The sequence below is a fragment of the Thunnus albacares genome, chromosome 13 (genome assembly GCF_914725855.1).
Source record: "Thunnus albacares chromosome 13, fThuAlb1.1, whole genome shotgun sequence".
Classification (NCBI taxonomy): Eukaryota; Metazoa; Chordata; class Actinopteri; order Scombriformes; family Scombridae; genus Thunnus; species Thunnus albacares.
In genome coordinates, this window is record NC_058118.1 from 22,329,438 (window position 1) to 22,357,162 (window position 27,725).

Sequence of the window (27,725 nt, forward strand, 5' to 3'; positions counted from 1 at the left end):
AATATGGACATATATCTTACGTGTATGCAGATAATTCTGGCTAACTAAACAACATTTATTCTCAATTTATTATATCATTTTGGGAAATATACTTATTTGCTTTCTTTGGGGGAGTTTGATGAGAAGATCAGTGTGAATCCCATGTCTGTGTGTTACGTACAGAGCTGAAGTCAGGAGATTGTAAGCCTAGCTTAGCATAAAGACTGGATGGAGGGGAAACAACTAGCCTGGCGCTTGTCAAAGTTCAAAAATATGCCAACCAGCACCTCTAAAGCTCATTATTTAAAGGTTCTTTATGTAGAATTGTGAAGCAATTTACATATGTTAATGTTTTTCTTATTGCCAGTGAGTGAACGGGTAGTAATGTAATGTAAAAAATGAGACCTTCCCTGACTTTCTCAGTTGTCTGTAACACCCTGTGGACTGATTTCTATGTGAAGGACCCAGTAACACTAAATGTGGTGTTTTAATGCCAAATAGCATAAATTCAACAGTGATGACAGCTGTATTTCCTCAGTGAGGGAAACAGTATTGATGCTCTGGCTTGATGGCCCTGTCGCTAACCCTGCACGTCCGCCAATAAAAACTCTCCCTTTGAGAACAACATCTGGGCTGGCCAAGCAGATTTCAGGCAGGCCTTTCCATCACTGGCCACCCTCTGACACAACTCTGAGAAAGATATTAAATGACAGAAAGGTGGAGAATAAACTGAGTAAATATGGACATATAATATATCTTACATGTATGCAGACAATTCTGGCTAACTAAACATTTAATCTCAATTTATTGGTTTTATTAATATAATCCAATGAGGATTTACAGTGTGTTTAGTGACTGTTGTGGGTTTTTTTTATCCATATGCATATAGTCCTGCAGGTTTGTGTGACTCTTTCAGACTCACTTTGTGGTAATTTGCATATATCATATTACTATTGTGAGTAATAGTGTATTAAACATTAATAAATGGAGTATATCAGTATGTCTTACTCTATGTACAGAAGATTTAGTTTCTTAATGGACTCATAAAACACCCTTCATGCGCTGTCAAATCAAAACCTGGTTTGACGCAGTAGTGGAAAGTCCGCTTAGTGGAAACCTGTGCTGAGTAACCAGCTCGCAGTTGGTGTAAACGAGATTTAAACTACGTTAATCGTACATTGACGGTTCAACTGGAAGTGTGCGGTCCTGCCGGGCCGCGGCGCTGTTCTGCGCTGCGCAAAACCGCAGCAGGCCCCGTCCTATCTGCCTGTCTCTCTCTCTCGCTCCTGTCTGCCTTTTGAGTGCCTCTCTCTTCCTCACCAAACCCTTCCTGCGAGAAACCCAAGCCCTTCGTGTCTCCCTGTCATCTGAGTTTAAAAAAAAAATCAGGAAACACCGGGGAAAGTGAGGGGCTGATAATCACCGAGAAGCCGCATGTGTGTGTGTGTGTGTGTGGATGCAGAAAACAGATCATATCCACTAGTCTCGTCTTTTTTTCTGAAGGCTTAACAGTGACCTCATCGAGCTTTATGCTGTTTTTCAATTTCATTTCTTTATCACGCTCCCCCCCAAGACCTGAGAGGAGAGGAGGGTTTGCCGTTTTGCGGCCATGTCGATCATAAACGCTATTTCCCCCACATCGCCTCCCGGTGACAAGAGAGTGTGTGTGTGTTGGGGGGGGGGGGGTATTTTTACACCTGAAACACCCCCCCCCGCCCGCCCTCTCTGTCCTCACTGACATATCGTCTCCAAATGTCCAAATCTGGAGATTTCCTCACCCCATAAAATCAAATACACCAAAGCAGAAATCTCGCATGTCTCCCTCAGCTCAAGCTCAGTTTCAGCGGCCGAGAGCTGCAGTTGTTTTCCAGCTTTCAGCCCTCCGTTTCTGAAAAAAGAAAAGCTGACCGTGTGTTTTCCCTTTTTTATACATACACAAAAACAGTCACCAAAACCAGCACAGTCGACGCTTAAAGTGGCAATAAATGTTGTGGTTTTTGCTTGTCAGACGTGCGTTTGGCACACACACACACTCACACACATACACAGCAGAGGATAATGTGCCTCAGTCCCCCCTGTCGTGGCAGAAAACGCTCATAAGACAGTGACTTTGGGAGGCACAACATGTAAAGAAAATGTTCCTGCCGTGATATGGGTGATTCAAGACTCAAACAGCCTCCAGAAACACCTCCAGAGCACAGGAGAGGTGCGCTTTGTGGCTCAGTTTCTCCGTGGCTGGGTGAACTTTATATCGAGCATATATTAACACTTTGTGGCCTGTTTTTTTTTCCTCCTCAAAGGCTGGAGGACTCCATTTTGAAGGGACCGGGTGTGCAGCCAGAGACTACATACAACAACTCGTCTCAGGAAAGGAAACCCATCTGTTTTTCCGGGTAGCCTGCTGCACTATTTCACTGCTTCTTCTCAGACGTAGTGGTGGTGGTGGTGGTGGTGGACATTTTTTTTTTTTTTTTTATCTTATCATTTATTTATTTCTCGTCTCATCTCTAGGCGCATGTGTGCTGCCCAAGTGCGTGTCGAGGTGGTGGTGGTGAAGAAGATGCCAGTTGTTGGGACAAGTTTGGCATGTGTCATGTCAATGGTGATGGCAGCCGGGTTTAGTTTAATAATTGATGCTTGTAATTAAGGAGAGGGGCGGGGCGATTTTTTGGAGGTGTCGTGTGGTGGTCCGGTGCATTTTTTTTTTTTTTTTTTTAGGCTGACAGCTCAGATTTTTTTTTTCTTGAAGAGAGATTTACGGCCCCTTCTGTGCTCCATGCTGTGGACCGGCTGGGGAGGGAGGCAGTGGTGACGACTGCCAGTGCGCACAGTAGAGAGGGAGACTGACTTTCAAGGGGCAGGCAGAGTCTGCAGGCAGGAAATAGCCATTTAACAGAGCAGAAATCATAAAACGGGGGATTATAAAGTTGTAGTTATCACAAAGCAAAAAGGGGGGTGTCGCTGGAGGAGCACAACACGCCTGAATTTCTATTCCAATCCAGGGGCCGCTGGACCAGGCTTTAGCGCATGTAGAGAGGAGGAGGAGGAGGGAGGAGGAGGGGGGGGGGGGGTGAGTGAGTGAGTACGTTTCACAGGATCCAGGCCTAGTAGTATTGCCGCTGGGACTCTCCTCATCCGCTTTCAAAAAATTGGAAATTGGCACATTTAAACGCCAAAATGAACAGGTCGAGGGTCATTTTTGCGGTGGCCGACACCGGAATGGTAAGATTCTCGCGACAGATCCCGTGTCATTTGGCGTTTTCTGCGTGATTTTGTTGTTTGATGCACATAGCCCGCATCTGACGGAGGGAAGCCTGTGGAAGTGTGTCTGTGTGTGTGTGTGTGTGTGTCAGTGTGTGTAAGTGAACTTGTTGTGTATCGTCCGTTTTGCATGTTATGTGGCGTTTGTGTTTCTGTCTCGTGCAATCATGGAGCCACTGCAAGCCACGAGCGACACACAGACACACATATGCAGTTGCACACACCTTTACACACACAGATGCACACACACACACACACACATACACACACACACACCTATGCACACGCGCCTTACATACACGCGCGCGCACGAACGGGTCCATTTTAATCCCAGTTTGTGGTTACAGCGCAGGCAGTGTTGGATTGATTTGAACATGACGCGCTTTAATAATCTCACAGGCGTTATTGTGTGTATACATGTGTGTGTTTGGTAGCCAGCGACGAGTTTAGAGGCTGCTGACCTTATCGTACTTGATGTCATTTTCATCATATCGCGATAATATTCCTGAAAGGCTCTAACAGCTGGGCTGCGGTGTTTGCGCAGATTTCTCCCACAAATGTCACATTATTAGGTCGATCCGATCGTCGTCGTGAGTCTGTTTACGTTTTGTTTTGACATCATGTGAAGGCAGACTGTGTGTGTCTTTACAGATTTGATGCACCGTGCCTTTTTTTAGATATATCTCATTACCAGCAGCCTGGGATAACTTTAGATGAGCTGCAGGGATGCTGTGACATTTAATTGAATGAAAGACAGATTGCAGATTTTCAAAAGTCTTGACTAAAGTGTAATTTCTAACAGGAATATTATTGAAGGATTATACAAAATATCAAAATCAGTTCCACAGGAAAATGTGGAAGTCCTAAAATAATTATTACAGGCATATTATAACAAACTGTGAAGTTAATGTTTTAAAGTTATCCAAATTTTGATGTTTATGATAGGCTGCACACTAACAATTTTCTGTTCATGTTTCAGGGAGGAACCATGCCAGCATGAGTGGGCCTTACGCAGGCCCTGGCAGGGAGACTCATCAGTCCAGCTGCCCTTTGACCCCCGGTCGTGACCTCTCCACCCACTCCTGCTCCTCCAGACACCATGACAGCAGGATCAGTTTAACCATGTCTGCCTCCGCCTCCTCCCTCAAGCATGCATCAGTCTATGGGTTCGCACAAAGGGACCACTCCTCCTCCTCATCCTCCTCCTCTTCCTCCTACAGTCCCCTCAGGAGGCTGCAGCATCTCACCACCATGGTGAGCCAGCCTGACCTGGTGCTGCCGGTGAGGGAGGGGAGGGCGCCAGACAGGAGCTGGGATTGGGGGACAAGTAAGAAGGAGAGGGGGAAGGAGATGGAGAGGGACTCCTGGGCCAATTGCACTGGCAGGGATTATTGTGGCACCCAGAATACCAGCAGGGAGGAGAGCATTGGTAAATCTTCTTCTGCTGGACGAAAACAACCTGATGTCCAAACTGGAAATAGAAACGCGCCAGCAGCCAATCGGAACGATCCTGTTGTCTCAGAGAAAAAGGCAGAAGGTTGTTTCTCAGGCCCGCCTAGCCCGGCCTTCTCTCTCGATAGCAACAGCCCATTTGCCAACGGCTTCCTCCACTTTGAGTCCTCTTTGTTTGAGGATGACGATGACAACAATAATGAAGAGCGGGAGGTTGTGTTGCCTGTCGGAGACTCACGGGACAAACACGAGAGGGTGGGGAGTCTTCCTCAGTCCACTTCTGGAGACTTAAATTCCAAGGATGCTACTGTGTCATCAGCCAAGGTTGTCACCCGGTCCCAGTCCTCAGGTCAGCGCAGGAGATACTGGGACGGCTCGGATGACGAGTGGGAGAGCGACACCGAGCTGTTCCTATTTGGGGATAGCCCTCCAAGGCATTTAATGGCAAGTTTTACCCTTATTAGTAGACATGTCACAAAATAATGGCTTTTCGAGTTATTTTAGCAGTCTGGGTTTGTTTGTGGCACCCTGGTCACTTTATTTCAGACTGAGGTCACTGTTTTACTTCCTTCTTCATGCTGTTTTGTGGTCCTGATAAGAGTTTTCTCTCTGGTGTAGAAAGACAAAGTGTAGTAAAATATTAGTCAAAGGACAACAGACATTCACTCGAGTGGAAAATATTTGTTACGTAGCTGGATTAGGTTAATGTTTTTACACACAAGCCCTGTGCCCTTGACCTGTCATAACAAGATACTTGTTCATCTTAGATAACGGGTGTACACATACAATATCTCCACAATTGTAGCTCCGTCATTGATAAACATAGTTGTCCTCATTTAAAAAACAATTAAAGGAAAACATTCACCTGCTCAAGTATGAGACTGGCTCACAGGTAGACATTAAGCAGGAACTTAGCGACTTAGCTTTTGTTTCTCCCTCCGCTATTGGGATATGTTGTTGGAACTAAATTTTGGCAGCGTTCAGAAGGTGATAAAATCAAAAAACAGGAGAGAAAGCAGCACACGCTATCTCTGATGCAGTATTTTTAATTTTACCTCGATTAATCAGTGTTTCAGCATGTATTTCGTTCTTCATTAGCCACTAATTATCTGAAGGACACTATAGGACAAGTGGTTCAGATCAACAAGTTCACAGGACAATCAGTGTAAATAGGGCTGCAACCAATGATTATTTTCATTATCGATTAATTGGTGGATTATTTTCTCAGTCAGTTGTTTGATCTTTAAAATATCGGAAAATGGTGGAAAATGTCATTCACTGCCTTGTTTTGTCCCAACCAACAGTTCATAACCTAAAGATATTTAGTTTACTGTCATAGAGGACTAAAGAAACCAGAAAATATTCACATTTAAGAAGCTGGAACCAGAGAATTTTTATCTTTTTTTCTTTTAAAAATGACCCAAAATGATTAATGGATTATCAGGATTTTCTGTCAATCAATTAATCGGCAAATCATTGCCGCTCTAAATGTAAATATACATGTAAACACAGCAGACATTTTGACTTGCCATTGTAGGGAAAGCACAGGTGTTACTAATAATAACCTTAAGGATGGCTCTGTTCCATTCAAGTGTCCCAGTAAGCCATGAGTGTGACAGTGTGCCAGCTTGCACAATACCAGGACCCTCAAACTGAAGCGGCTAAATGGAATTCAGCCATCGCTAAATTTATTATTTACACTTATGCTGTTCCTACTGTGACATCTAAAAATATCTTCATTGAAAAAGGCCTGTAGATGGTATTCATAGCCAACAAAAGCCACCAATATTCTTATGTCCATGTGGACATAGAACAGCATGGAAGCAGCACAAGAACACCTATTTATTCATAGTTCACACATCTTTTTCGTCTAACACCTCTTCCTGACCAAAACAACTACCTGAGGAAAACTGGTTCAAGAGATTGATAGGATAATACCCTGTTGTCAGCTTGACTGACGGATTGGCTGGGCTATACTCTGACTTTAAATGTAAAAGGGTGTCGTTTTACGGGAAGTCCCTGGAGTCTGTTTGTCATTGTGTGAAATGAATGAAATGATAAAAATAGTGAAACAATCACTCAGAGGTCAAAGTGACGTTTTCGATTTACATGTTTTGTCTGACTAACAGACTAAAATGTTAAGGGACAGGTTCATAACCTTTCAAGTCAGTCCTAAAACAATAGTCAGGTGCAGCTGAACAGGAAAACACTGTCCGTCGAGACACAAAGGGGAAATGTTTTACCAAAAAGACTGTAACTGTGGAAGATATGCACTTTATTTGACTAACTCAAATGGCTGAAGCTTCATATTATCTTCAGATAAACTTTTAAATACATCTTTGCTCAAAACGAGGACTGTGGATTTTGTCCCTTATCTCTTACATTGTAAGCGCATTTAGAGGGGAACCTAGCGAGTAAAACCTGCTTGAATATTCATTTGGGTGCCTGACTATTGTTTTTGGACAGACTTGAAAAAATTGTGAAGCTCCGCTTTAAGATTTTCAATTAACTATTATATATGACAAGGAAAAACAGCAAATCCTCACATTTGAGAAGCTGGAACTATTAAATGTTTGACATTTTTGCTTGGAAAATGACTGAAATGATTAATCAATAGTCAAAATAGTTGCCGACTGATTGACTAATAGATTAATCGATTAACCTGGCTCCTGCTTCATGCTGAACAGACAGATATGTGTGGTTGTGGTGTTGATCTTCTTTTATATTTCCCAAAATGTTGAACTACTCCTTTAAAATACCCCAGCCAGGGTTACATCATAGCAACAGCCAGTGTCACCGCTCTGGCCAATCCTGCTACATGCCGGTCATAACTCAGGCCTGCTCATGTGCCCTGCCAGTCCAGTCAACCTGCTGTTGTGAGCTGTTACTTTAATTTACACAGAAAAGGATGGTTGTTTGTTTTTAAGATTTAATTGTCCATGTTTTAGTGTTTATGTTTTCTTATTCCCTCTGTCAGACAACAAAGGCATGTCTCCACCTTGTTAAATGGTTGATGGACTGTGAGAACACAAGGGACAACAATGGAAATAGGTCCATGGGTGTGTTCCAATACCCATACTACCATACTATTTAGTGTGCCAGAAAAAGATTTAGTATGTCCCGATACATAGTATGTCAAATGCAGTAGGCCAAAAGTACCAGCATGTCCTACTACATGCGGTCGCATTTTGCAGTGTGTAAGCCATTATGCTTTTCTGGCTATTCTGACTCATAGTCCCCTGAGCAGCAGAAGATACGACACATTGACTTAGCTGCCAAGAGAGCAAAGACTGCACATTAGCAGTGCAACGACAGAAGCCGCAATCACAGATGAAGTAGTATGTCCCAATTGTACACATTCTGCATGCAACAGTATGTAATTTGTAGGGGCAGCTGCAGCATGTACTAAAAGTAAAAGGTTGAAGTTTTCGATTCAGTAGGCAGCACAGGACTTCATCGTTCTATCTTTAACAAAGTCTGATTTATTTTTTAATATGTTAAAGTGCTGTCAACAAACCAAAACCTGGTAGCCACCAGTGCTAACGGTTGTAATAGCGTTCTACTGTGGTTTCAGTGGAAACCTGTTGAAACCTAGAATAGGAAGACAAGTTGAATTTTGGATCTATTATAGACAGAACAGAAAAGCTTGTAGACCCCCTTTTCATACATTTTATGTGTAAAAGAATTGTACAGCCACACATATGATAAAATTTCACCTTTTGTCTTTGCCCGTCCTTCATCTTCGTTCTCTCTACCTGCTTCCCCATCGCCTGATGTTTTCTCCGCTGTTCAATCAAGTGGAAATAATTGATGAAAAAATGTCAATATTGGAGCACAAATGTTCATTCTTGATCTTTAGGAACAGTATAGGGTGAAAAAAATATGAGCACAAATACCCAGTCACATTCACAGCCTTCCTGTGAGTGAACTCTGAAAGCTAACAAGTGGATCTTTGTGCTCAGACTCTTTTCACCATACAAGTCAGTATTGCTTCCCCCAACATCTTTGATGCTTTCAGCCACACAGTTGATTCATATTTCTGGTGTCAACAAATCAGGCAAAGCCCTCAAGATGCTTAGCCAGGTCAAGCAAAGTCAGAAAAACCCCTTACAGGTAATCAAATCCCAGCCTTCTCCTTTTTGACTTAGAGCGGCAAAATAGGCATTAGCATTGTATAGGTTATAGTGATTTGCATCATTAAATCATAATTAAACAACTTTGTTGTTTATAAATGTAATACTTAATATCAAGTCTGTCTTGGCCACACTTTATATAACTTATAATCATTTTTCATCGAATGTTTCTCCTGCCTACCGACCTTTGGTTTTCACAAGAATATTGTATTTAATTCAGTGGAACATGAGTGAAAACGATATTTTGCAGACAAAGTTGCCAAGGAACTTGGAACATGGTAATAGTATAATTTGAATTCTTCATTTTTTGGACCTGATTCTCAGCAGGTGATTAACACAAGCAGAAATAAACATCCAGTAATCATCACATTATGGATCATATAATATGTCTCAATGTCTTTGAATGTCAAGGAAATTACATTAGTAATGCAGCTGGTCACAATGAACAGAAACATGTTGAAATATCAAGAACACACCTGTAGCTCTGATGCAAAACATTTGGTGGAAATGCAAAACCTGTCTCATTTTCAAACATCTCATTTAATTTTTTTCTCTTCACTGTCATGTTGTTGACAGCAGAACAGCCTGAAGAAAAAGTCTTTGCCACCTGTGAAGTTTTTAGAGGGTGAAGTTATTTGGGCAAAGTTCAGCCGAAGACCATGGTGGCCCTGTGAGGTGATCGTTGACCCCGTACAGGGAATCTATCACAGAGTGAAAGGTGGGCCTGAAACATTGTTGACCTATTGTGATTATGTAAACTAATGCATTATTATGGGTTGCTTTCACATGTTTGATATGCTCTATGGATTATTTCGGTCGCCAGTTAATTGCCATCCCCAGCTGGTAATAACAGAGCTGTATTGTGTCATAGAGTGGTGATTAACACTGCATCAAAAAGCTGATAAGAAGGCTGTTTGAAGTAATTTAGGACATAATTTAGGGGTCAAACTGAAAAACACATTCAGAAATGCATAATTATTTTGTTGTAAACTGTTCAATTTTCAACAGTATGTCTTTAGTGGACATTGGTCAGGTTACAAAGTGGAGAGAACCATCATGCCTGAAAAGATTTTAAAACAGCATAAGTGTAAATATCTACTGTTCTCATATTGCTATCAAAAACTAGATTATAATTTCAACCAATGGATCTTCTCCTACATCACTGTTGAAACCATTTATGTCAAGCACCTGCATCCACTGGCATGTATCAGGCTTTCATGCTGTAAAAGTGTTTGTCTGCTTTATGTTTTTCCTCTGCAACTGTGGATATTTACAGTTAAAGTCAAGTCACATATGCTATTCATTGTGTTGTTCTAATGTATTGAATGCCACAAACTGCTGGTATTATAGGTTTAAGTTTCACTCTTGCAGTCTAAATGAATCATACACTCATCTAAGAACAAATGAATAAGAACTACAGCCACTTTTTTCAGCTGATAATTCATATTTTGGCCATGTAACAGTACATAATGTTCAAAATCCTGATATTAATATGCACATTTGATTCTAGTTTTGCAGAGAGTTCAGTGTTCTTGCATTTTAAATCTCTCGTTGCTTGGTTGATGCATTCCTATACTCACTGTGCAGGATGGTGCAGTTTTGATATGCATCCCATGAGATTGAGGCTAATGTTTTGTTGTTGTCTTAGAGCCCAGTGATCGGCCCTGTCGGCTCTACCATGTCAGGACATTTGGGGAGCCTGTGGAGCTGGCCTGGGTTGCGGAAAAATCTGCTCATACTTTCCATGGAGGTTTTCAATTTGAACAGCTCCCCCTACTGCGCCGAAGGGGGAAGCAAAGGGAGCAGAACAACAAATACAATGTAATTACTATTTTATTAATGATGAACTACTATTTGCATCCCCTTATAAAATGTTGGTCTACATAATAATCATGGTTGTGTGATCATCATGTTAGACAATAAAAGAAAGCTTGCACACCAAAAACTCTCTTCAAAATAGATTTGTTCAGAAATATCTTGCAACGGCAATCGCGAACAGTTTCTGCTGTAAACTGATATGTTATTTGTGTAAAGATTGAGCAAATTTTTGCCTTTGTGTCTCTACAGATTGCTAAACGTTTTCAGGACTCTTGGAAATCCAGTGTTGCAGAAGCTGAATCTGTTCTTCCACAGAGACCCAAAATGGTATCCTCCCTTCCTTCGTCCATAGATGATGCCTTCCACAACAGTTCCACACCAGAGAACAAGGCCCATCAAACCTTACCCCCCTCCACCTCACCTGTCTCCACCCTTCCTGAGACATCGCACTTGACCAATGGATCTATTTCATCCCCAACCGTTTCATCCCCAATACCAGCTCCAACAAAGCCAAGCACTTTAAGGAAACCTCCTGGCAAGAAGAAACTGAGTAAATCATCAAAGAACATGAATAGAAAACACTCTAAAAAGATGTTGCATAATAGCCCAAACCAATCAGAGAGAGACAATGGAGAATGCCCATATTCTGACCTTGACTCAGTCCCTAAGATTTTGTGTCCTAAAGCACTTGAGCGTCAGCCTAAACTGGCTCCAACTCAGCCGTCTGTTTCGGTTGTCAAAGAGGTAAAGAAGCAGCCAGAGATTCAGAGTGGTCTGTGGTTCAGCAAATCAGGCAAAGACAGGCGACCTAAAACAACCAGTCCAATGCCAGATCGTACTCTCTTTAGTAAGGTGTCCTGTAAGAAAAAGAACTCATCTGTAGTTAGTAAAAAGACGCTGGTTCCCAGTGCCTCCTCCTCCAGTGGTGGGCTCAGTGACCAGTCATGTTTGTCAGACAAGCATAAGACTCTGGTACCTGCTGAAACAAATATACCACCTGAACAGTCAGGAAATTTGAAGTGTAAAAACACCCTGGTTGCTAATAGGCCTTTTGATATAACCGGCAGCCCTGCTGACCAATCAGGATTGTCAGACAAGCAGAAGTCCCTGGACTCTGTTGAGACTGGTGTTCCTTCTGGTGTCAAATGTGGATATTCAAAGAGTAGACAGACAGTCTGTAATACAACCGACACTGTTACTGGCACGCTGTCTGACCAGTTAGGTAGCTCAGATGTTAAAAAGCCCCAAGAGCCCAACAAGAAGGCCAGTTTCAATGATCAGTCCAGGTTTTCAGAGAGTGTAACGACCATCCGTCAAAATGAACATTCTGACATGATGGTTAGAAAAAAGGTTTATTTACATGACAGGACTTCAGACCAAACAGAAGAAAAAGAAGGTAACAAGCCTTCAGCGTCCAGTTTGAATGTCAACACTACTGACCCATTAGCAAGGCTAGGGAAGCAAACATCTCTGGTCTCAAAGTGTAAGCTGCCCTTTGTCAAATTAATACGCAAAGACATAAAGGGTAAGAAGATCCTAAACTCCAGTGTAATCATTAGTTCTAAAAACCAGCCTGGATGTACTAAAAGTGAAAAAACATCAGATACTAATGAGACTCAAATGTCTTCTAAACAATCAGACTTGGTGGATGGCATGGCAAGTGTCTCCATAAAGCAAGCAGGTGGTTCAGAATCCAAAAAGATCTCCGTTAAGAAGTTAAAAGCAAGTGGTGGTGCTGGTATGCTTCGCCTCTCTGCAGAATCATCACAAGGGAAAACTAGTGTGGCCTCCAATGTGGCAAGTGTGTCCGCTAATGAGTTAAGTTGTCCAGAAGCAGAAAGGATACCAGTTTTAAATATAAGCTCAAGCAATGTGACTTACTCATCCTCTAACCAATCAGACCAGTCAGAAGGTAAGAAGACTACTGTCTCCAATGGAACAAGCATGTCCTCTGACAAATCAGGCAGTTCAGAGCAAAAAACGACTTCTGTTACTAGCACATCTCATAAGACAACTTCTTTGCCTCCTCACCGGCATGGGAATTCAGTATCTAGGAATGCTCAAGCACCCGAAGGCCTGTCCTCTGAAAGATCCAAGGCAATTGTCCACAAATCAAAGCACGTTCCAGATCAAGTGAATAAAGTCCTACTACATGAGCAGCCTGCCCATCTTCCAGCCAGCAGTCGACTAATGACCAGAGCCCTGAAGGCTATGCAGGAGGCAGAACAGAAGAAGCGTGAAAAAGCCCGAAAGGAGGCTGAGCAGAAAGAACTCTTAAATCCATTCAGAAAAGCAGAGGGCCTTGTATGCCATTCTGAGCGCAACTCCTCTTGGAATCCAGATACCAAACTGGACTTTTGCACTAAAATAAAATCTCTTAAATCTCATTGTAATGACAATGGTGAGTATAATCAGGACACTTTTTCTAGCTGTAGCACTCCCCCTTTGATGTTTTCTGATTCAACTGACTTTGAAGCTGAAGTCAAAAGTGAAGATGAAGACCTCTCAATATCCTCAACTCCACCAATGGACTTCATGCCTCTCACTTCTCGGGTAAAGGAAAAGAAGGAAGATCATTCCTCTGACATTTGCTCCTCTTCTGCACCTTCCTCGCCATTTTCTTTTATGAATGCCTTTAAAAACGTGGAGGAGGTATCCTTCCAGTCCTTGACAAATGAGGGCGATGGTAAGCCCATCTCCTTCAAACCAGACACAAACTACAAGTTCAGCACTTTTCTCATGATGCTGAAGGACTTGCATGACACTAGAGAACGAGACGGGGCTCCCTTAGAACTGGAGATTGGGCCACCAAGTGCACATGTTAAGGAGGAGCCCTTAGTGATGCCTGGGAAGGCTAAAGCCACAGGCCAAGATGAACAAACTGAACACGTTAATAACAAATCAAGATCAAGTCCAGACAAAATCGAAATCACACACAGTAAAGATAGCACAAGTCAGGTCTCCAAGAGGCCCTATACCAGAAGGGGAAGCTCCAATGGGATGAAAAAGAAAGCCAACCGCAAAGTGCCTTGCCGTCCTGCCAGGTCTGGACCTGGTTACCCAGGACTGGAGTCCTCGCCAGGAATGGAGTTTTCAGCAGGAGTGGATTGCTCATCAAGAGTCCAGTCCCTGTTGGGTATGCAGGCCAGCAGTTGGGCAGCTGAAAGTGGTGAAGGAGTGATTAGAGAGGAGAAGATGTGGAGCAGAGTAAATGAGAATCTACAGAACATGGTGCCTTTGGAGCAGGGGGGGTCCAACACTACGCAATGTCTGGAGCAGCCGAATGGCCTTGTTGCAGACTGCACTGAGGCAAAAACAAGCTTGACGCGCATCGCTGGAGGAGGCGACGAGGCTCCAACAGGTAAGGACATTCTAGTTTACATTCTGCCCAAAATAGTGAAGCACAATCTGACCCAAATCCCGCACAGTTATACACAATCATGTACTTTCAAGTTGATCACATTGCAGTACATGTCTTGCGTACCACCCATTCATATAATATGAATGAGGAGTGCACTTCCACAAATTGGATTATTCAGTCACATATTTGGAGGCTGATGTAATGTGATACCATGCAACAGAAAGCAACTACTGGGCTTAAAGTGATATTCCACACAAAATAATTTTAGTATCCTTCAGCATGAGCCATTTCTTTGTTATCTGTTCATTTGCTCAGTATATTTCAAACTTAGTTGTACTGTAGCCAATGGTAGTAGGTCACAATATGACTAACAACAATGGAACAAGTGTATGGAGTCATATTTTGGCAAAACTGTTGGTACTTGCTAGCAGTAAAGCTACCTTTAGCGATGAAACTAATCATGGGTTAAACAAATTACAAATAAACTTTAAACCTAAAATTAAAAGATTGTTTTGGCTACTTGGGGTAGTGGGAACAAGTTGTGAACACAACACTGACATATCATCACCTTTTAAGTTGATATGGCAAACTTTTTTGCAAACAGTTGCGTGTTTACACATCCAGCAGTTACGGAGCAAAATTATGATTCATTTGGAGTCGTGTTTCTGTCCACTTGAAGAATTTAAGTCCAATATTCACTTTCTTTTAGCTCTGTTTTTGGTCTCTATCAACTCCTGAGGGAAAAATCTGGCTCTTAAGCTGCTAAATACTCCACTACGTTCACCAGAAATTTTTCTCTGAAAACAGCTTCCTGCTGCAGCTGAAAACGATGTGAGAGCAGTGAGAGTTGTATGGAAACAGCGGTGCTTGCAATTTTTTTTAATGCCGATATCTCAAGATCACAAGTTAATTATTTTGTTACCTAAAAAAGCTTTATCATTTCAAGATAATGAGATAATCAACCTGTTACCACGAGAGAACAAAAGGTTGTTTCCTCTTATTCATCAGAGATCAGGACTGCCATGCCAGCATGCATGGATGGCGCCTTGACAACTGTAGCAACTGATTCAAGCTGAAAATGTCAGATCAAGGAGTACCCATTATTATCAACAGCATCTTTCTTAATGACATCTGTGTAACTGCGAAATGGCTGTTTGATTAACTCCTGGTCATAATATGAGGGGATGTTTCATGTAGGAAAAGTATCAAACAATACCTTTCAAGCATTTTCATTTTATTGGACTTAATAAGAGAAAGGAAAGTGGGGTGGAGAGAGGGAATAAGAACCGACGTATGACAGATTTGAACCCATGCCCTTACAAGCCACTTGAAGGCTTCTTATGCTTGATCTAAATAGTTGAGCTATACTCAAGGGAGACATGGAGAGAAGAAGACAGGAATGAACAAAGAAGAATGTGCTCCACCCATGATAAATCTTGTGATAAATTATCTTGTTATCTCGAGAAATTGGCCTTTTGTTTTCTTGAGATAACGAGATAAATTAACTCGTGATCTTGAGATAATGGCTTTAAAAAAATAATTGCAAGCATGGCTGTTCTCAGCTTCCATAGAGATGAGACCATTTCAATTTAGATTATTTTTATTTCATCAAGTATGTCAACAGTAAAGTCAACTGACAAAGGGCTATGTTCAGAATAATCAGTGTAACCTATGGTGAGATTTATAATAATCTTCATTCTCTATTACTGTATGTAATACACCATACAACAAAAAGTAACAATAGCTAGTGTCTTCGTATGTCTTTCTCAGGACATAAACGAATAAGAAAACCAAGCAAGCGGCTTATTGAATGGACTGAAGAGTACGATCAGATTTTCTCCACGAGGAAGAAAACCAAAAAGCCTCTCCAGTCGATTGGAAAGGTAAAAATCATACAAAGTAAGATCTGTTGTAACTTTATAATTACATGTTGTTATATATGCATAATACTATGGCATAAAGCAACCAATTTCACTTTTTGCAGTTAGACATAAAACTTGTATCACTGACTTGCATTGACATCAGGCCATTTGTTTTCTCAGGCCACTCAACCCATTACCTCCATTTCCGAACCCCCGGTATCGGACAAGAACGCACGAGACCCCCCATCTTTGAATTTACTTCCTGAAATACAGACTCCACCTCCTGAGGAAATCCCTGTAACAACACCTTCTGAACTACAGATTCCCAGCACTGAAAACACGTCTCCCCAAGATGCATCGGTGCTTTCCATCGACACGCTAACCCCTCCGCCTGAAGCTGAACCTTCACTGTCAGAAGGCCTCGTCAAAGACAACGGTGAGCCATTGTTTCATTATTTGCAAAAGTCACAAAGAATGTCTGGGAAAACAGGCAAAGGAAAATCTTCTTGGTCAGTGTTGATACACTTAAATGCCAAAACAACTCCAAACTTTTGACTGGTACTGTATATGGACACTTGAACAAAGTACTGATATGGAAACCCCCAAATATTACATCCATATGTAACTGATGACTACGTCATTCCGAAACAATGGGTATCCAATTGTTGATATACTAGCTTCCATTCCTCTGTGAAGGCTTTCCACCAAATTTTGCAACCTGGCTACGGGGATTTACTCCCATTCAGCCACAAGATTATTAGTGAGATCAGCCACTGATGTTGAGCGATAAGGTCTGGCTCGCAGTCAGTGTTCCAGTTTAACCCACTGGTGTTAGATGGAGTTGAGGTCAGAGCCCTGTGCAGTCCTGTGAAGTTCTTCCACACCCAACTGGGAAAACCATTTATTTATGGACCTGGCTTGGTGCCCGGAGGAATTGTCATGTTGAATCAGAAAAGAGCTTTCTCCAAACTGTTGCCACAAAGTTTGAAGCTCTCCATTGTCTAAAATATAATTGTATGGTGTAGTATTAATATTTCCCTTCGTTGGTACAAAGCTGTCTAGCCCAATTACTGAGAAATATCCCCAGACCAAAAGTAGACAAAAGAATGTGGACAGGGTGTCCAGATACTTATGGCTGCATAGTGTATTTTAAGGCTTACATTTTTGTATGCAGAGATGACACAGTGGTATTCAGACACAGATAAACATATTATTTTGCACATGAATTCCAGCATCCACAGTACATAAAACCATAACCATCAAACACATAACTGGAACTAGAATAAAATCAGTATTTTGTTAACAAGGCTGAAATGCACAACTGAATGCAGCACATGTATTTCCTGAGAGAGTGTATTTGTTTCACAAACTGCTCCTAATACACTGTGCTTGTAAAATGTATTTGGGTACAAATGATGCACTTTAATGTATTTAAAGGACGTCATCCTTGCCCACACAAGCACTAAATAATTACTGCATGTGTCAATGTGAATAAGGAAATTATAGGAATTTGCTTGTTCTGTGTTTCAGGTGGAACTCTGAACTATAGACTGTAAGACCATAAACCATTTTATTAAATGAGACTTACACTGTATGTTAAGTCAACTGGTTAAACTGGTGTTTCAAAACTTGACTTAATTAGCCCTGGGTGTGTTATTCAAAGTGGGTGCTAAGCTCAGCTACATTTTGTATATAGTTTTATCATAATTGTGTCAGTTATTCCAGTAACTAATACTATGTGGCTTTGATACAGAAGTATAATGATGTATTTAAAAAGAGATTAAAAAAGCAAAACATAAGAAAAAATCAGTTTTTGTTCTGCACAAAGCTGGTGCTGATCTAACATGGACATGACATGAACACTTTGAACAGATTTTTGTCCAGTTTGGTTGCTCGGTTGAAGCTATTGAGGGATCCTGAAAATGTATGGCTAACCTGACAAGTAAGAAGAGTTTCAAGTGTCCACCTGTTATTATATTTATATATGCACACTGGAGCAGAAGCATATAGCCTAATATTCTTAGATTATCTTTTAGTACCATGTAGGGGTTTGCGGCACAAGATGCAAATCTTGTTTTAAAGCCAAAAAAAGGACAAAGTAGTATTTGTGATACAGTGTGTTGTATTGTCATGTACAGTCTGACCTCTTTCACAGATAATTTGATCTTAACTCAAGATCCACTTACTGCTTTTTCCAGAGTTTTCTTTCTTGTCAGTGAGATAATGTCAGCTATTTAAATAGGTTTGTTATCTGTGACCATTGACAGCTGTTTCACCGGCAGGAGAAACAATCAACTATTCACAGTTTAGGTGGACGGATTGAAAATAGGGACATCATCTTCCTACATTCATGCAAAATAGTGATCACAAAAAAGGCTTTCATCTTTACCGGATGATTTTGTTATGAACTGTAATTTTCTTGTGTGGAGTGTTTCACAGTCCACACAAAACTCTTAATATGCCTTCGATAAACATCTTTATGTTTCATGCTACGCTGGCTGTGACATCTCATTCTCAGGAAACGCTCCTCTGCTGGAGAAGAAGCGGAAGAGGAAACCCACTCAGAAGATTTTAGAGTACTGTCTGGAGGCCGAGGCCTCAACAGGCCCCAAGAAGAAGGTACAAGATGGGCATGTGCTGTTGTGTGTACATTTAGTCATCTACGGTTTATCTGGTACATGTGTATTTACACTTAAATTTGAATTTGCACACGTTTCCTGAAGCAGCACTCAACAGTCACTTAATGACGACGACTTTCCACAAAATGAAATCGTGCATTTCATAACCTAAACAAGCCTCATACCACACAGACCCTCAGTGAAGAGGATGTAATTTTTGAGGATCAAAGCTATTCAGGATCAGTGATCAGATCTTAAAGAAAGAAAAAAATCTTACAGGCGTTTATTTGTGTTCTTTCTTGGGCAGAATATCATGAATAGGGATACATTAAACAATGCTTTGTATTTTGCAGCTTGGCCTGGCAGAAATAATTTGTGATGATATTTTTCTTTGTCACAGGTCAAAACATTGAAGAACAATTCAAATCCTGCTCCTCAATCAGGTCAGTGACCCAAATATTTCATATTTCAATTTCAAACAGTTGATATTACACCACAAGTGCAGTTCATAATAAACTTATCAATATCCCTCTTCTCCATCGTGTACTTTTTTACACTCATGTCTTTTTTTTCTGAAAAGTTATTTCCCTTGTTTCCAGAAGTATAATATTCACAAATAAAGCAAACAGAAACATATCCCAACTTTAGAAAATTAAAGAAAAGACATGTTGAATTTCCAGACAGAACAGTATTATCTAATAAATTTGACTCTCATAAGAAAAGTGGGATTTAAAATGACCCAGAATCAAAAATAAATAGCTTTAGATAGAGATTTCCTGCAGTGTTATGACTTTAATAACCAGCTGTGATGAGCTACCTTTAGTCTTGCTTATGATAAGTGGTGCTAACACGTCTTTCTTACACCTAGATTCTGGTCCACCACCTTCTTTAAAATCAAAGAGTAAGCAGCTTACAGCATCCAGTTCCCCACCGACCACCCCAGAGGTTTCCACCTGTCCACCCACACCTTCCATTCAGACCGATCCCCCTCCCAGCACTCCTGCTCCCTCCACTCCACTGCCGGAACCACCCGAACCCAGCCAGGTTGAAACGACATCAGCAGATGACGATGATGCTCTTCAACCAGACGACAATAAGTCTCAGGAGGTCAAAAAGGACACAGCAGAGTCAGAGGTCAGAGGACACGTTTGCTTTTCACAGAATTGTGGTTCTACTGTTTATGCAGTATGTGGAACTGTTGCTTGTATTAAAATGATTAACTGTAAGCGCATCTCAAAGTACAAAATCTATCATTATTAAACTTAATTTTTCCTTTTTCTCCTTAGGGTGACCCGTCCAGTTTGGATCACAGCTTCTCCTCCATGAAGGACGACTTGTCGCTGTGCGACGACCCGCTTCTGCCCTCAAGGAAGATCATAGGGGACCGAGGAGGCCCAGCGTCCATGAAGGAGAACATATGCCAGGTGAGCTTTCCCCAGAGCCTAATTTACTGATGGACAAAGAAAGAGCTGTTTTGTTCAGAAGAGAGAAAGTTTTTCTTCTGAGCCTTATTTACTGATGGACATTTCAAGATTTATTTTAGCAGTGATTATCTTATGTAAACAGTGCAAGTGCAAACAGTATAATTTAATGTTTTCTTTAGTTAATAAGTTGGTTAAGCACAACATATCCCACTCATAAGGTTTGAAGTTAAGAGACTCCTGCTGGAAGATGAAAATTCAGAAATATTTTCTTTATTGTGGAGAACAATGTTATTTGGTTGACTAGTGCAGTGCCTGTTCAAAATGTGCCTGTTCGGACCAGGCAGATTTCTCAATACCTAGAGAGAACAGTGCCTCATGCAGATTATCAGTAGACACTACAATTTACCGATGCCCCTTAAACGCCCCTTGTGCGGACTATCAGAAGACGGAAGCTGATCAGAAGCTGAGCTGAAGTTGATCAGATGAACTGTAGTGCCCGTTCAGAACATGCCTGAGACATCCTGTGCTATGTCTTGAACGTACATACCGACTGGCCACCACATGAGGAACAGGAATAGTGGAGCTTGACTCTTCAAATCATTCTCTATGGTAGTTCTTATCACTACGGATGTAATTCCCCCTCCGACCACAATGTGGGTTGCAATGGCAGAGTGGCGCTGTCTGCATTTCCTCTCATTGACTCCACGGGCAGAAGAAGAAGCAGAAGCAACGTTGTTCATTGGGTATTTTTATATATTTCTCGAGATCCCTTCATCCAAACAACTTCACATTTGACACTGTACTTCCTTGGATCCTCAGCAATACACCTGCCAAGTCGATCGGATGAGCAGTTGTTGAGATACGTGAAGACACATATACAGACAGACAGACATACAGAGATTCCTTCTTTTATAATTAGATGTTTGGTTCCAGATTGGCTTAAATGCATACTTTATTAGCCTGTGAATCCCCCGTAAAAATCTTGTGATAATACCTCTCTCTACCCATGGTACTACACACAAAGAGGAATCCCAGCACACAGGATCACTTTCACTGCTACTCTGAATCACTCTTATTATAATATGTATTTTGAGGTGGGTTGTGTTTGTGTCCCAGGTGTGTGAGAAAACCGGGGAGCTGCTGCTATGTGAGGGTCAGTGCTGTGGAGCCTTCCACCTGCCCTGCATCTCTCTAGCCGAGGCCCCTAAAGGGAAGTTCGTCTGTCCTGAGTGCAAATCAGGTACGCCTGTGGTTAAGCTTTATTGCCTGAGAGAAAACATCTGCAGTATAAAAGCAGTGCAACTCAATAAAATAGATAGATACATAAAGCCTATTAATGCCAACTGTCAGCAGGCCAAAGGTCTGTGTAACTCTTATCAGTTTAATTTTCCATTTTAACTCTTATTATAAAGTTCTGGCACTCAGGTGTGTCGGATCATAAACTCTGGAAAACCAAAAAATCTCATTACTGTCAATCATTTATACTCACATTACTTATGATGTTTCTGTCCTCAGACCCTCATCAGCTAAAATTCATGCAGGCAAACACAACCACTCTCGTATATAATTTATTATTTATGGGACTATGTAAAATATATCTATGTTATTAATACTGAAGCCCTTTGAGTTTCTATGCCCTTCTCGAGTTGCTATGAATGAGAAGTGCAGTACAAATTAAATGTATTGTTATTATTTTATTATTATAAGGAAACATTGTCTGGAACAACAAAACAAACAAATCTCCATACTGAGCTTTTCCAATTTTTAAACAAGATTAGTACAGTAGAGTAACGTTATCTGATGATGGTCTAACAACCAAAACGTCATAATTAAAGTGAGTATAAATGATCGACTATGTGCAGCTTTGTTTTGGTTCTTTCCCAATTTTCCTTTTTAAGAATTCTACAATAGAATATTTGGACATTGAAATGTCTCTTAAATTGTATTTTTGGTTTGTAAGATTAATATAAAATGAAGATTTTAGTTTGGCAAATTTCTACTTTTTAATTTTGGATTGACAAATGAAAAATTAAAAAAAAATAACATTTCTGAGAGTGCCACAGGTGGAAAATTATAAAACATGAAAAGGTAGAAAATAGACATTAAATAAATAAATACATTTCTATAATTTAGTTATACCATTTTTTTAATCCTTAACATTGCACGTGACCGTAGAAACGAGTCGCCAGGACCTGTTTTTGAAAACATGGAGCCCATTCTTTGACTACATAAACATTAAAAAATAACTATGAACTTGTATCACACTTAATATTTGTACTCACTTTACCTGTCTGATAAAACTCACCGTCAATGTATACACATTATTATTCTTATTTATGGTAAAACCTGATACTATAAGTATTCACCAGGTATTTTTATGTATTTATTTTTGATTGATTGCTGATGAACTAATTTAGATTATTTATTTTTATTGTTTGTTTTATTCATTTATTTATGAAGATATAAGGGTTGATGAGTTGTGGGTTTTCAGAAGTTAATATTTTTAAAAATGTTTATGTATGTAAAAATATTTCTGTTGTAATGGATCTCTTAAAATAAATATACATTTTAAATAGTCGTTAACATGTACAGGTACGAATGATTTATATTTAACTTTCTAGCATAATGTTGTTTTATTCTCTCAGGTATCCACACCTGCTTTGTGTGTAAGAAGCGCGGTGAGGATGTGCGGCGCTGTATGATTCCTGTGTGTGGGAAGTTTTACCACGGGGAGTGTATCGCCAGCTTTGCCCCGACCGCACCTGTGAACCGAGGCTTCCGCTGCTCGATCCATGTCTGTCTCACCTGCTTCATCGCCAATCCCAACAGTTCCTCCATCTCCAAAGGTAGATTGCTTGTTCGTCTGTCTGCTATCTGTGTTGTTTTGTGGACCTTCCGTGCTCTGACTGCCCGCTTGTTCTCTTGTGTTTGTCTGTAGGTCGTCTGGTTCGGTGTGTGCGCTGCCCGGTGGCTTACCATGCTACAGACCTCTGCATGGCAGCAGGCAGCGTTGTGCTCTCTAACAACAGCATCGTCTGTCCCAACCACTTCACCCCCCGCCGCGGTGTCAAAAACCACGAACACGTCAATGTCAGCTGGTGCTTCGTCTGCACTGAAGGTATGGTTTTATGAAGATGTGGAATAATCTCAGCCTGACCTAGCCAGATTTATTGAAGCCCAATCCAAATAAACAACACAATCTCTCTCTTTCTCTCTCTCTACCTGTTTCCTTTCACTGTCTTTCTCTGTTGTACACACACATGCCGGTACAAAGTTCTTTTTGGCCCAGCCACCAGAAAGTCTTGACTGATGCATGCATGATAAAAAACTTTAAACAATCCTGCATACTCTCGATATGGATGTTACCAAAACCTTGTAAAGAAAGTGAGCACAAGTAATCAACAGAATGCAGGACTTTTTTTTTTTCTCACAGATCTTTTCTGGACAAATTGTAAATAACTTCTGTTGCTGGGACCAAGATCAAGTGATAGTGTAATAAAGTGACTGGACTTGTATTTACTGACTCAAACAAACTCCTTAAAGCTGCATTAATTTATTTTTTTGCCATAAAGGGGCAGAAGAACTCACTCACTCAAAACTCACTCTCCTTTTAGCTCTGGTTTGGTCTCCACGAACTCCTGAGAAAAATATCTGACTCTTTAGCTGCTAGATGTTTCTCTGTCTTCAATCTTTGGCCACTTGGGGTCAACGGAAACAAGCCATGAACACAACACTGACATATTTTCATGTCTTAAGCTGATTCAATCAGGACCAAACGTGATGGACGGACTGATCGACAGCAGCTTTCACTTACCAGTAACTAACTGACAAGACATATTAAAGCAAACAGCAGTACACTTGATGTTGCTCTCACCAAACTGCTGGCCAACCCTCACATGCAACCTTACACAATCTGTGGACCTCGCTGATAAAGCACACTGTACAATAATCAGCAGTTAAAATGATCCTCCTCCTGTGCTCCAGGTGGCAGTCTGCTGTGCTGCGAATCCTGTCCTGCTGCGTTCCACCGAGAGTGTCTGAGCATTGAGATGCCTAAAGGCAGCTGGTACTGCAATGAATGCAAGGCAGGGAAGAAACCTCGCTACAAGGACATTCTCTGGGTGAAGGTCGGGCGGTACAGGTCAGTGGCGAACTGGAGAAACTAGACTTCTCAAACTTTTCCAAACCTTCAACACAGCGCACACAAATCTGTAGTCCTGTACAATTAACAAGCACTTCTCTTTAAATCCTTAATCTTTACAGTTCTGTTCTTTTTGTGTTTGTTTCTGCTTTGTTAAGGTGGTGGCCTGCAGAGGTCAGCCATCCCAAAACGATCCCAGAGAACATCCAGCGGATGAGGCATGATGTCGGGGAGTTCCCAGTTCACTTCTTTGGCTCCAATGACTACCTGTGGACTTACCAGGCCAGGGTCTTCCCTTATATGGATGTAGACGCCAACAGCAAAGAAAAGATGGGGAAAGGTGTTGATGCCACCTACAAGAAAGGTATCTTGTGTGTTCAGCTAAATCGCCTCTTTAACAGATAGGGAAAGTGAAGGTCACCATTTATTTTCTCGAATTAAATGTAGTTTTTTAATGTAGCGTTTTGTTATGTTGTTTGTTGTGTCTTCTGTTCGTACCTGCTATATGATGACTTTACATCTGAATTCCTTCCTCAGCTTTGGAGGAGGCGGCTGTGCGATTTCGTGAGCTGCAGGCAGAGAAGGAGCTTAGGCAGCTTCAAGAAGACAGAAAGAACGACAGGAAGCCTCCTCCGTACAAACATATTAAGGTATTGGAGAAGACTTGTGGTTTTACAGATGTTTCTGGATAAAGCACAGCACTAACACTGGCAGGGATGAATAGTGATCTCTCTCCATGTCTTTGTTCAGTCCAGAATGTTTCCAACTCAGGCTTCTTGTTTACCAAAAATCATTAAAATCCATCTGATCAGGACAGTGAGAGTCTGGCATTTTGAAGCTGTGGTCCTTTCATTTATTCATTTCTGCTTTTACCCTCTAACTACTGTAAACTCTCATATAAAAGCAGGTTTTCAAATAATGCCAGAGTGTCAGATTTGCTACATTAAAAGCCTACCAATAAAGCGAAGACTGGAAGACTTCTCATGTGAAAAATCTGCAGGAGATGTTGAGTTTCAGTCATGGAAGTAAACAATAAAGTATTTGTGTTTAAAAAGAGAAACTGAGAGCAGTAGAGTGGTTAATATGGTTACAATTTGCAAGACAAAAGGTAAACATAGAGGAAGTTTTGAGTTTGCAGTAACCAGAGAGCAGGGCAAATTAGAATAAATGTTTGCTAAAGGTTTGACTCTCTCTGCCACTGCTGACCAGTATTTGAGAATTAACAGCACATTCTTTTAGTCATAACTCAGTCAAATCTAAACACACAGACATGATACACATATTTTTAGATTCAATGTAATTTACACTTCCTGAAGATACCATTATCTTTGATTATGTGCATTGCAAATAAACATCCAAATCACCTTAGAAATCATTAAAAACACACTCCCTATAGCTGCCCAACTTGCTTGAGAATCATCTCATTTTTAACTTTTCTTCAGTATCAAAGTAACCCAGTGATGGTTGTCTGTGCATCCATGGCAACACTGCAAACCGGAACTGCTAATAGCTAATTTGGTATACTTTTAATGGTGCCAATATGCCAAAATGTAAACAAATACATGCTAAAAACAATGGGGCTCAAGTTGTAGCCTAACGTGATACCTCCTGTTTACATCCTCAAAGCCTTATGGTAATTGTATTATCCCTCAAATTGAAGTAAGATGAGCAAGGAATAATAAAACAGGTGACAAAATCACATTTTGAAAACCCCTGGTATACAATACTTCTAACAAAATCATAAAAAGGAAGTCAAACTAATTCTAAGCCCCAATAGGTTGCAAAGACTACTTGATATATTGACCTGAAAATAAATAGATAATCGTTTTAAGAGTCTATTTGTCATACATCCTTGGATTCACTCAGCCGTTCAGCAACAAGACCTACATGTTCATAGACGGCCTGATGTGCAGTGAGTTTATGTTTGCTTCTACTTCTGTGATTCTTTCAGGTGAATCGACCAATAGGAAAGGTTCAGATCTTCACAGCTGACCTATCAGAGATCCCTCGCTGTAACTGTAAGGCGACAGACGAGAGCCCATGTGGGATGGACTCGGAGTGCATCAACCGCATGTTGCTTTATGAATGCCACCCGCAGGTACAGAAACACCTCACTCAACACACTCATTCAATATGTTGAGTGTGTCATCATAACACATCACAAAGTATGTTAAATGATAGTGGAAAGTAGTTTCTATTTGCTGTCCCAACTTAGGCTGAACATATGTTTGTTCCTTGGGTTGTTCACATTGTCCACTCGCATATTTTGGATCAGATTTGGGCTTGTCAAATATGAGACAGTCTGTAAAAGATAAATTTCCAAAATTTTGAAAATGACTCTCTGAACTTGCAGGTTTGCCCGGCGGGTGAGCGGTGTCTGAACCAGGCGTTCACCAAGCGTCAGTACAGCCAAGTGGAGATCTTCAGGACACTGTCTCGAGGCTGGGGGCTCCGCTGTGTCCATGACATCAAGAAGGTTACTACACTACTATTATTACTAATATTATTACTGGTTCCCACTTCTCTCCTGAAGGACGTCTTTGACACAGCTGGTCCCAGCATCCTCTCCGTAATAAACAGCTCCCTGGCCACTGGTACTAATCCAACCTGCTTCAAACACACATTGGTCCAACCCCTCTTGAAATAACCCAACCTTGGCCCCACCCTGCCTAGTAACTATTGACCGATCTCCAAACTCCCATTCTTATCAAAAGTTCTTGAAAGGGTTATCCTCTATCAATTCCTGCCCTACTTACATCTACTACTACTACTAACATTTTGGAAAAATTCCAGTCTGGTTTAGCACAGAATCTGCCTTGCTGTAGCCAAAGACCTGCTCTTTTCTGTCGACTCCAGGGACTGTGCCTTCCTGATTCTGAACTCAACCTCAGTGCGGTGTTTGATACAGTAGACCATAACATTTTAATCAACTGTCTCCAGTATGGGGTTGGTGTGATTGGCTCTGCTTTAAATTGGTCTGCATCCTCAGTAATAGAAGCTTCTCTGTCAACATAGGCAATTCTTCCACTCCCCCAGCTAGTCTCTCCTGTGGTGTCCCACAGGGCTCCATCCTAGGTCCCATCCTGTTCTCTGTTTACATGCTTCTCCTTGGTTAAATCATCCAAATCATCAAAAAGTACAACATTTCCTTCCATTGCTATTCATCTCCCTCTGAAATCAAATAACCAGTGCAATCTATTCAGTCTTATGAACTGCCTTGAGGACATCAAGTGTTGAATGGCGCAAAATTTCCTGCAGTTAAATGAAAGCAGAACGAACAAAGTTGTCCTATTTGGTCCCTCTGACTCCACCAAATCAATTTCTGACAGCCTAGGTAACCTGTCCACCTTTGTCAAACCCCATGTGAAAAACCTTGGGGTAATATTTGACTCCGCTCCAAAGTTTGACAAGCAGGTCAATGCAGTAGTAAAAGCTAGCTTTTTTCAGCTCCGCACTTTTGCTAAAATCAAGTCTTTCCTCTCATTCAAAGACTTTAAAAAAGGTATCCATTCTTTCATGTCCTCCCACTTAGACTACTGCAATTCCCTGTACAAAGGGATTAGTCAGTCGTCCCTATCCTGCCTGCAGTTGGTCCAGAACGCCGCTGCCAGACTCCTGACGGGTGGCCGGAAGAGAGACCATATTAGCCCTACGCTGGCCTCTCTCCACTGGCTTC

General features: G+C 41.2%; 1 protein-coding gene across 1 annotated transcript in view; it reads left to right on the plus strand.

Moving 5' to 3' along the window:
• Positions 1-1,952: 1,952 nt before the first annotated feature.
• Positions 1,953-27,725, plus strand: part of nsd1b (nuclear receptor binding SET domain protein 1b) — a 32,652-nt gene continuing 6,879 nt past the window's right edge. The window contains exons 1-21 of the mRNA XM_044370404.1: positions 1,953-2,185; positions 2,280-2,372; positions 2,491-2,581; positions 4,220-5,136; positions 9,405-9,543; positions 10,474-10,646; positions 10,893-14,004; positions 15,775-15,887; positions 16,047-16,302; positions 18,385-18,485; positions 18,885-18,927; positions 19,353-19,618; positions 19,771-19,908; positions 21,025-21,148; positions 22,554-22,754; positions 22,847-23,026; positions 23,893-24,049; positions 24,208-24,413; positions 24,587-24,699; positions 26,001-26,147; positions 26,403-26,525. Of these exons, the coding sequence (XP_044226339.1) occupies positions 2,566-2,581; positions 4,220-5,136; positions 9,405-9,543; positions 10,474-10,646; positions 10,893-14,004; positions 15,775-15,887; positions 16,047-16,302; positions 18,385-18,485; positions 18,885-18,927; positions 19,353-19,618; positions 19,771-19,908; positions 21,025-21,148; positions 22,554-22,754; positions 22,847-23,026; positions 23,893-24,049; positions 24,208-24,413; positions 24,587-24,699; positions 26,001-26,147; positions 26,403-26,525 (6,525 nt within the window). The 5' untranslated portion in view covers positions 1,953-2,185; positions 2,280-2,372; positions 2,491-2,565. The remainder of the gene's footprint in view (positions 2,186-2,279; positions 2,373-2,490; positions 2,582-4,219; positions 5,137-9,404; positions 9,544-10,473; positions 10,647-10,892; positions 14,005-15,774; positions 15,888-16,046; positions 16,303-18,384; positions 18,486-18,884; positions 18,928-19,352; positions 19,619-19,770; positions 19,909-21,024; positions 21,149-22,553; positions 22,755-22,846; positions 23,027-23,892; positions 24,050-24,207; positions 24,414-24,586; positions 24,700-26,000; positions 26,148-26,402; positions 26,526-27,725) is intronic.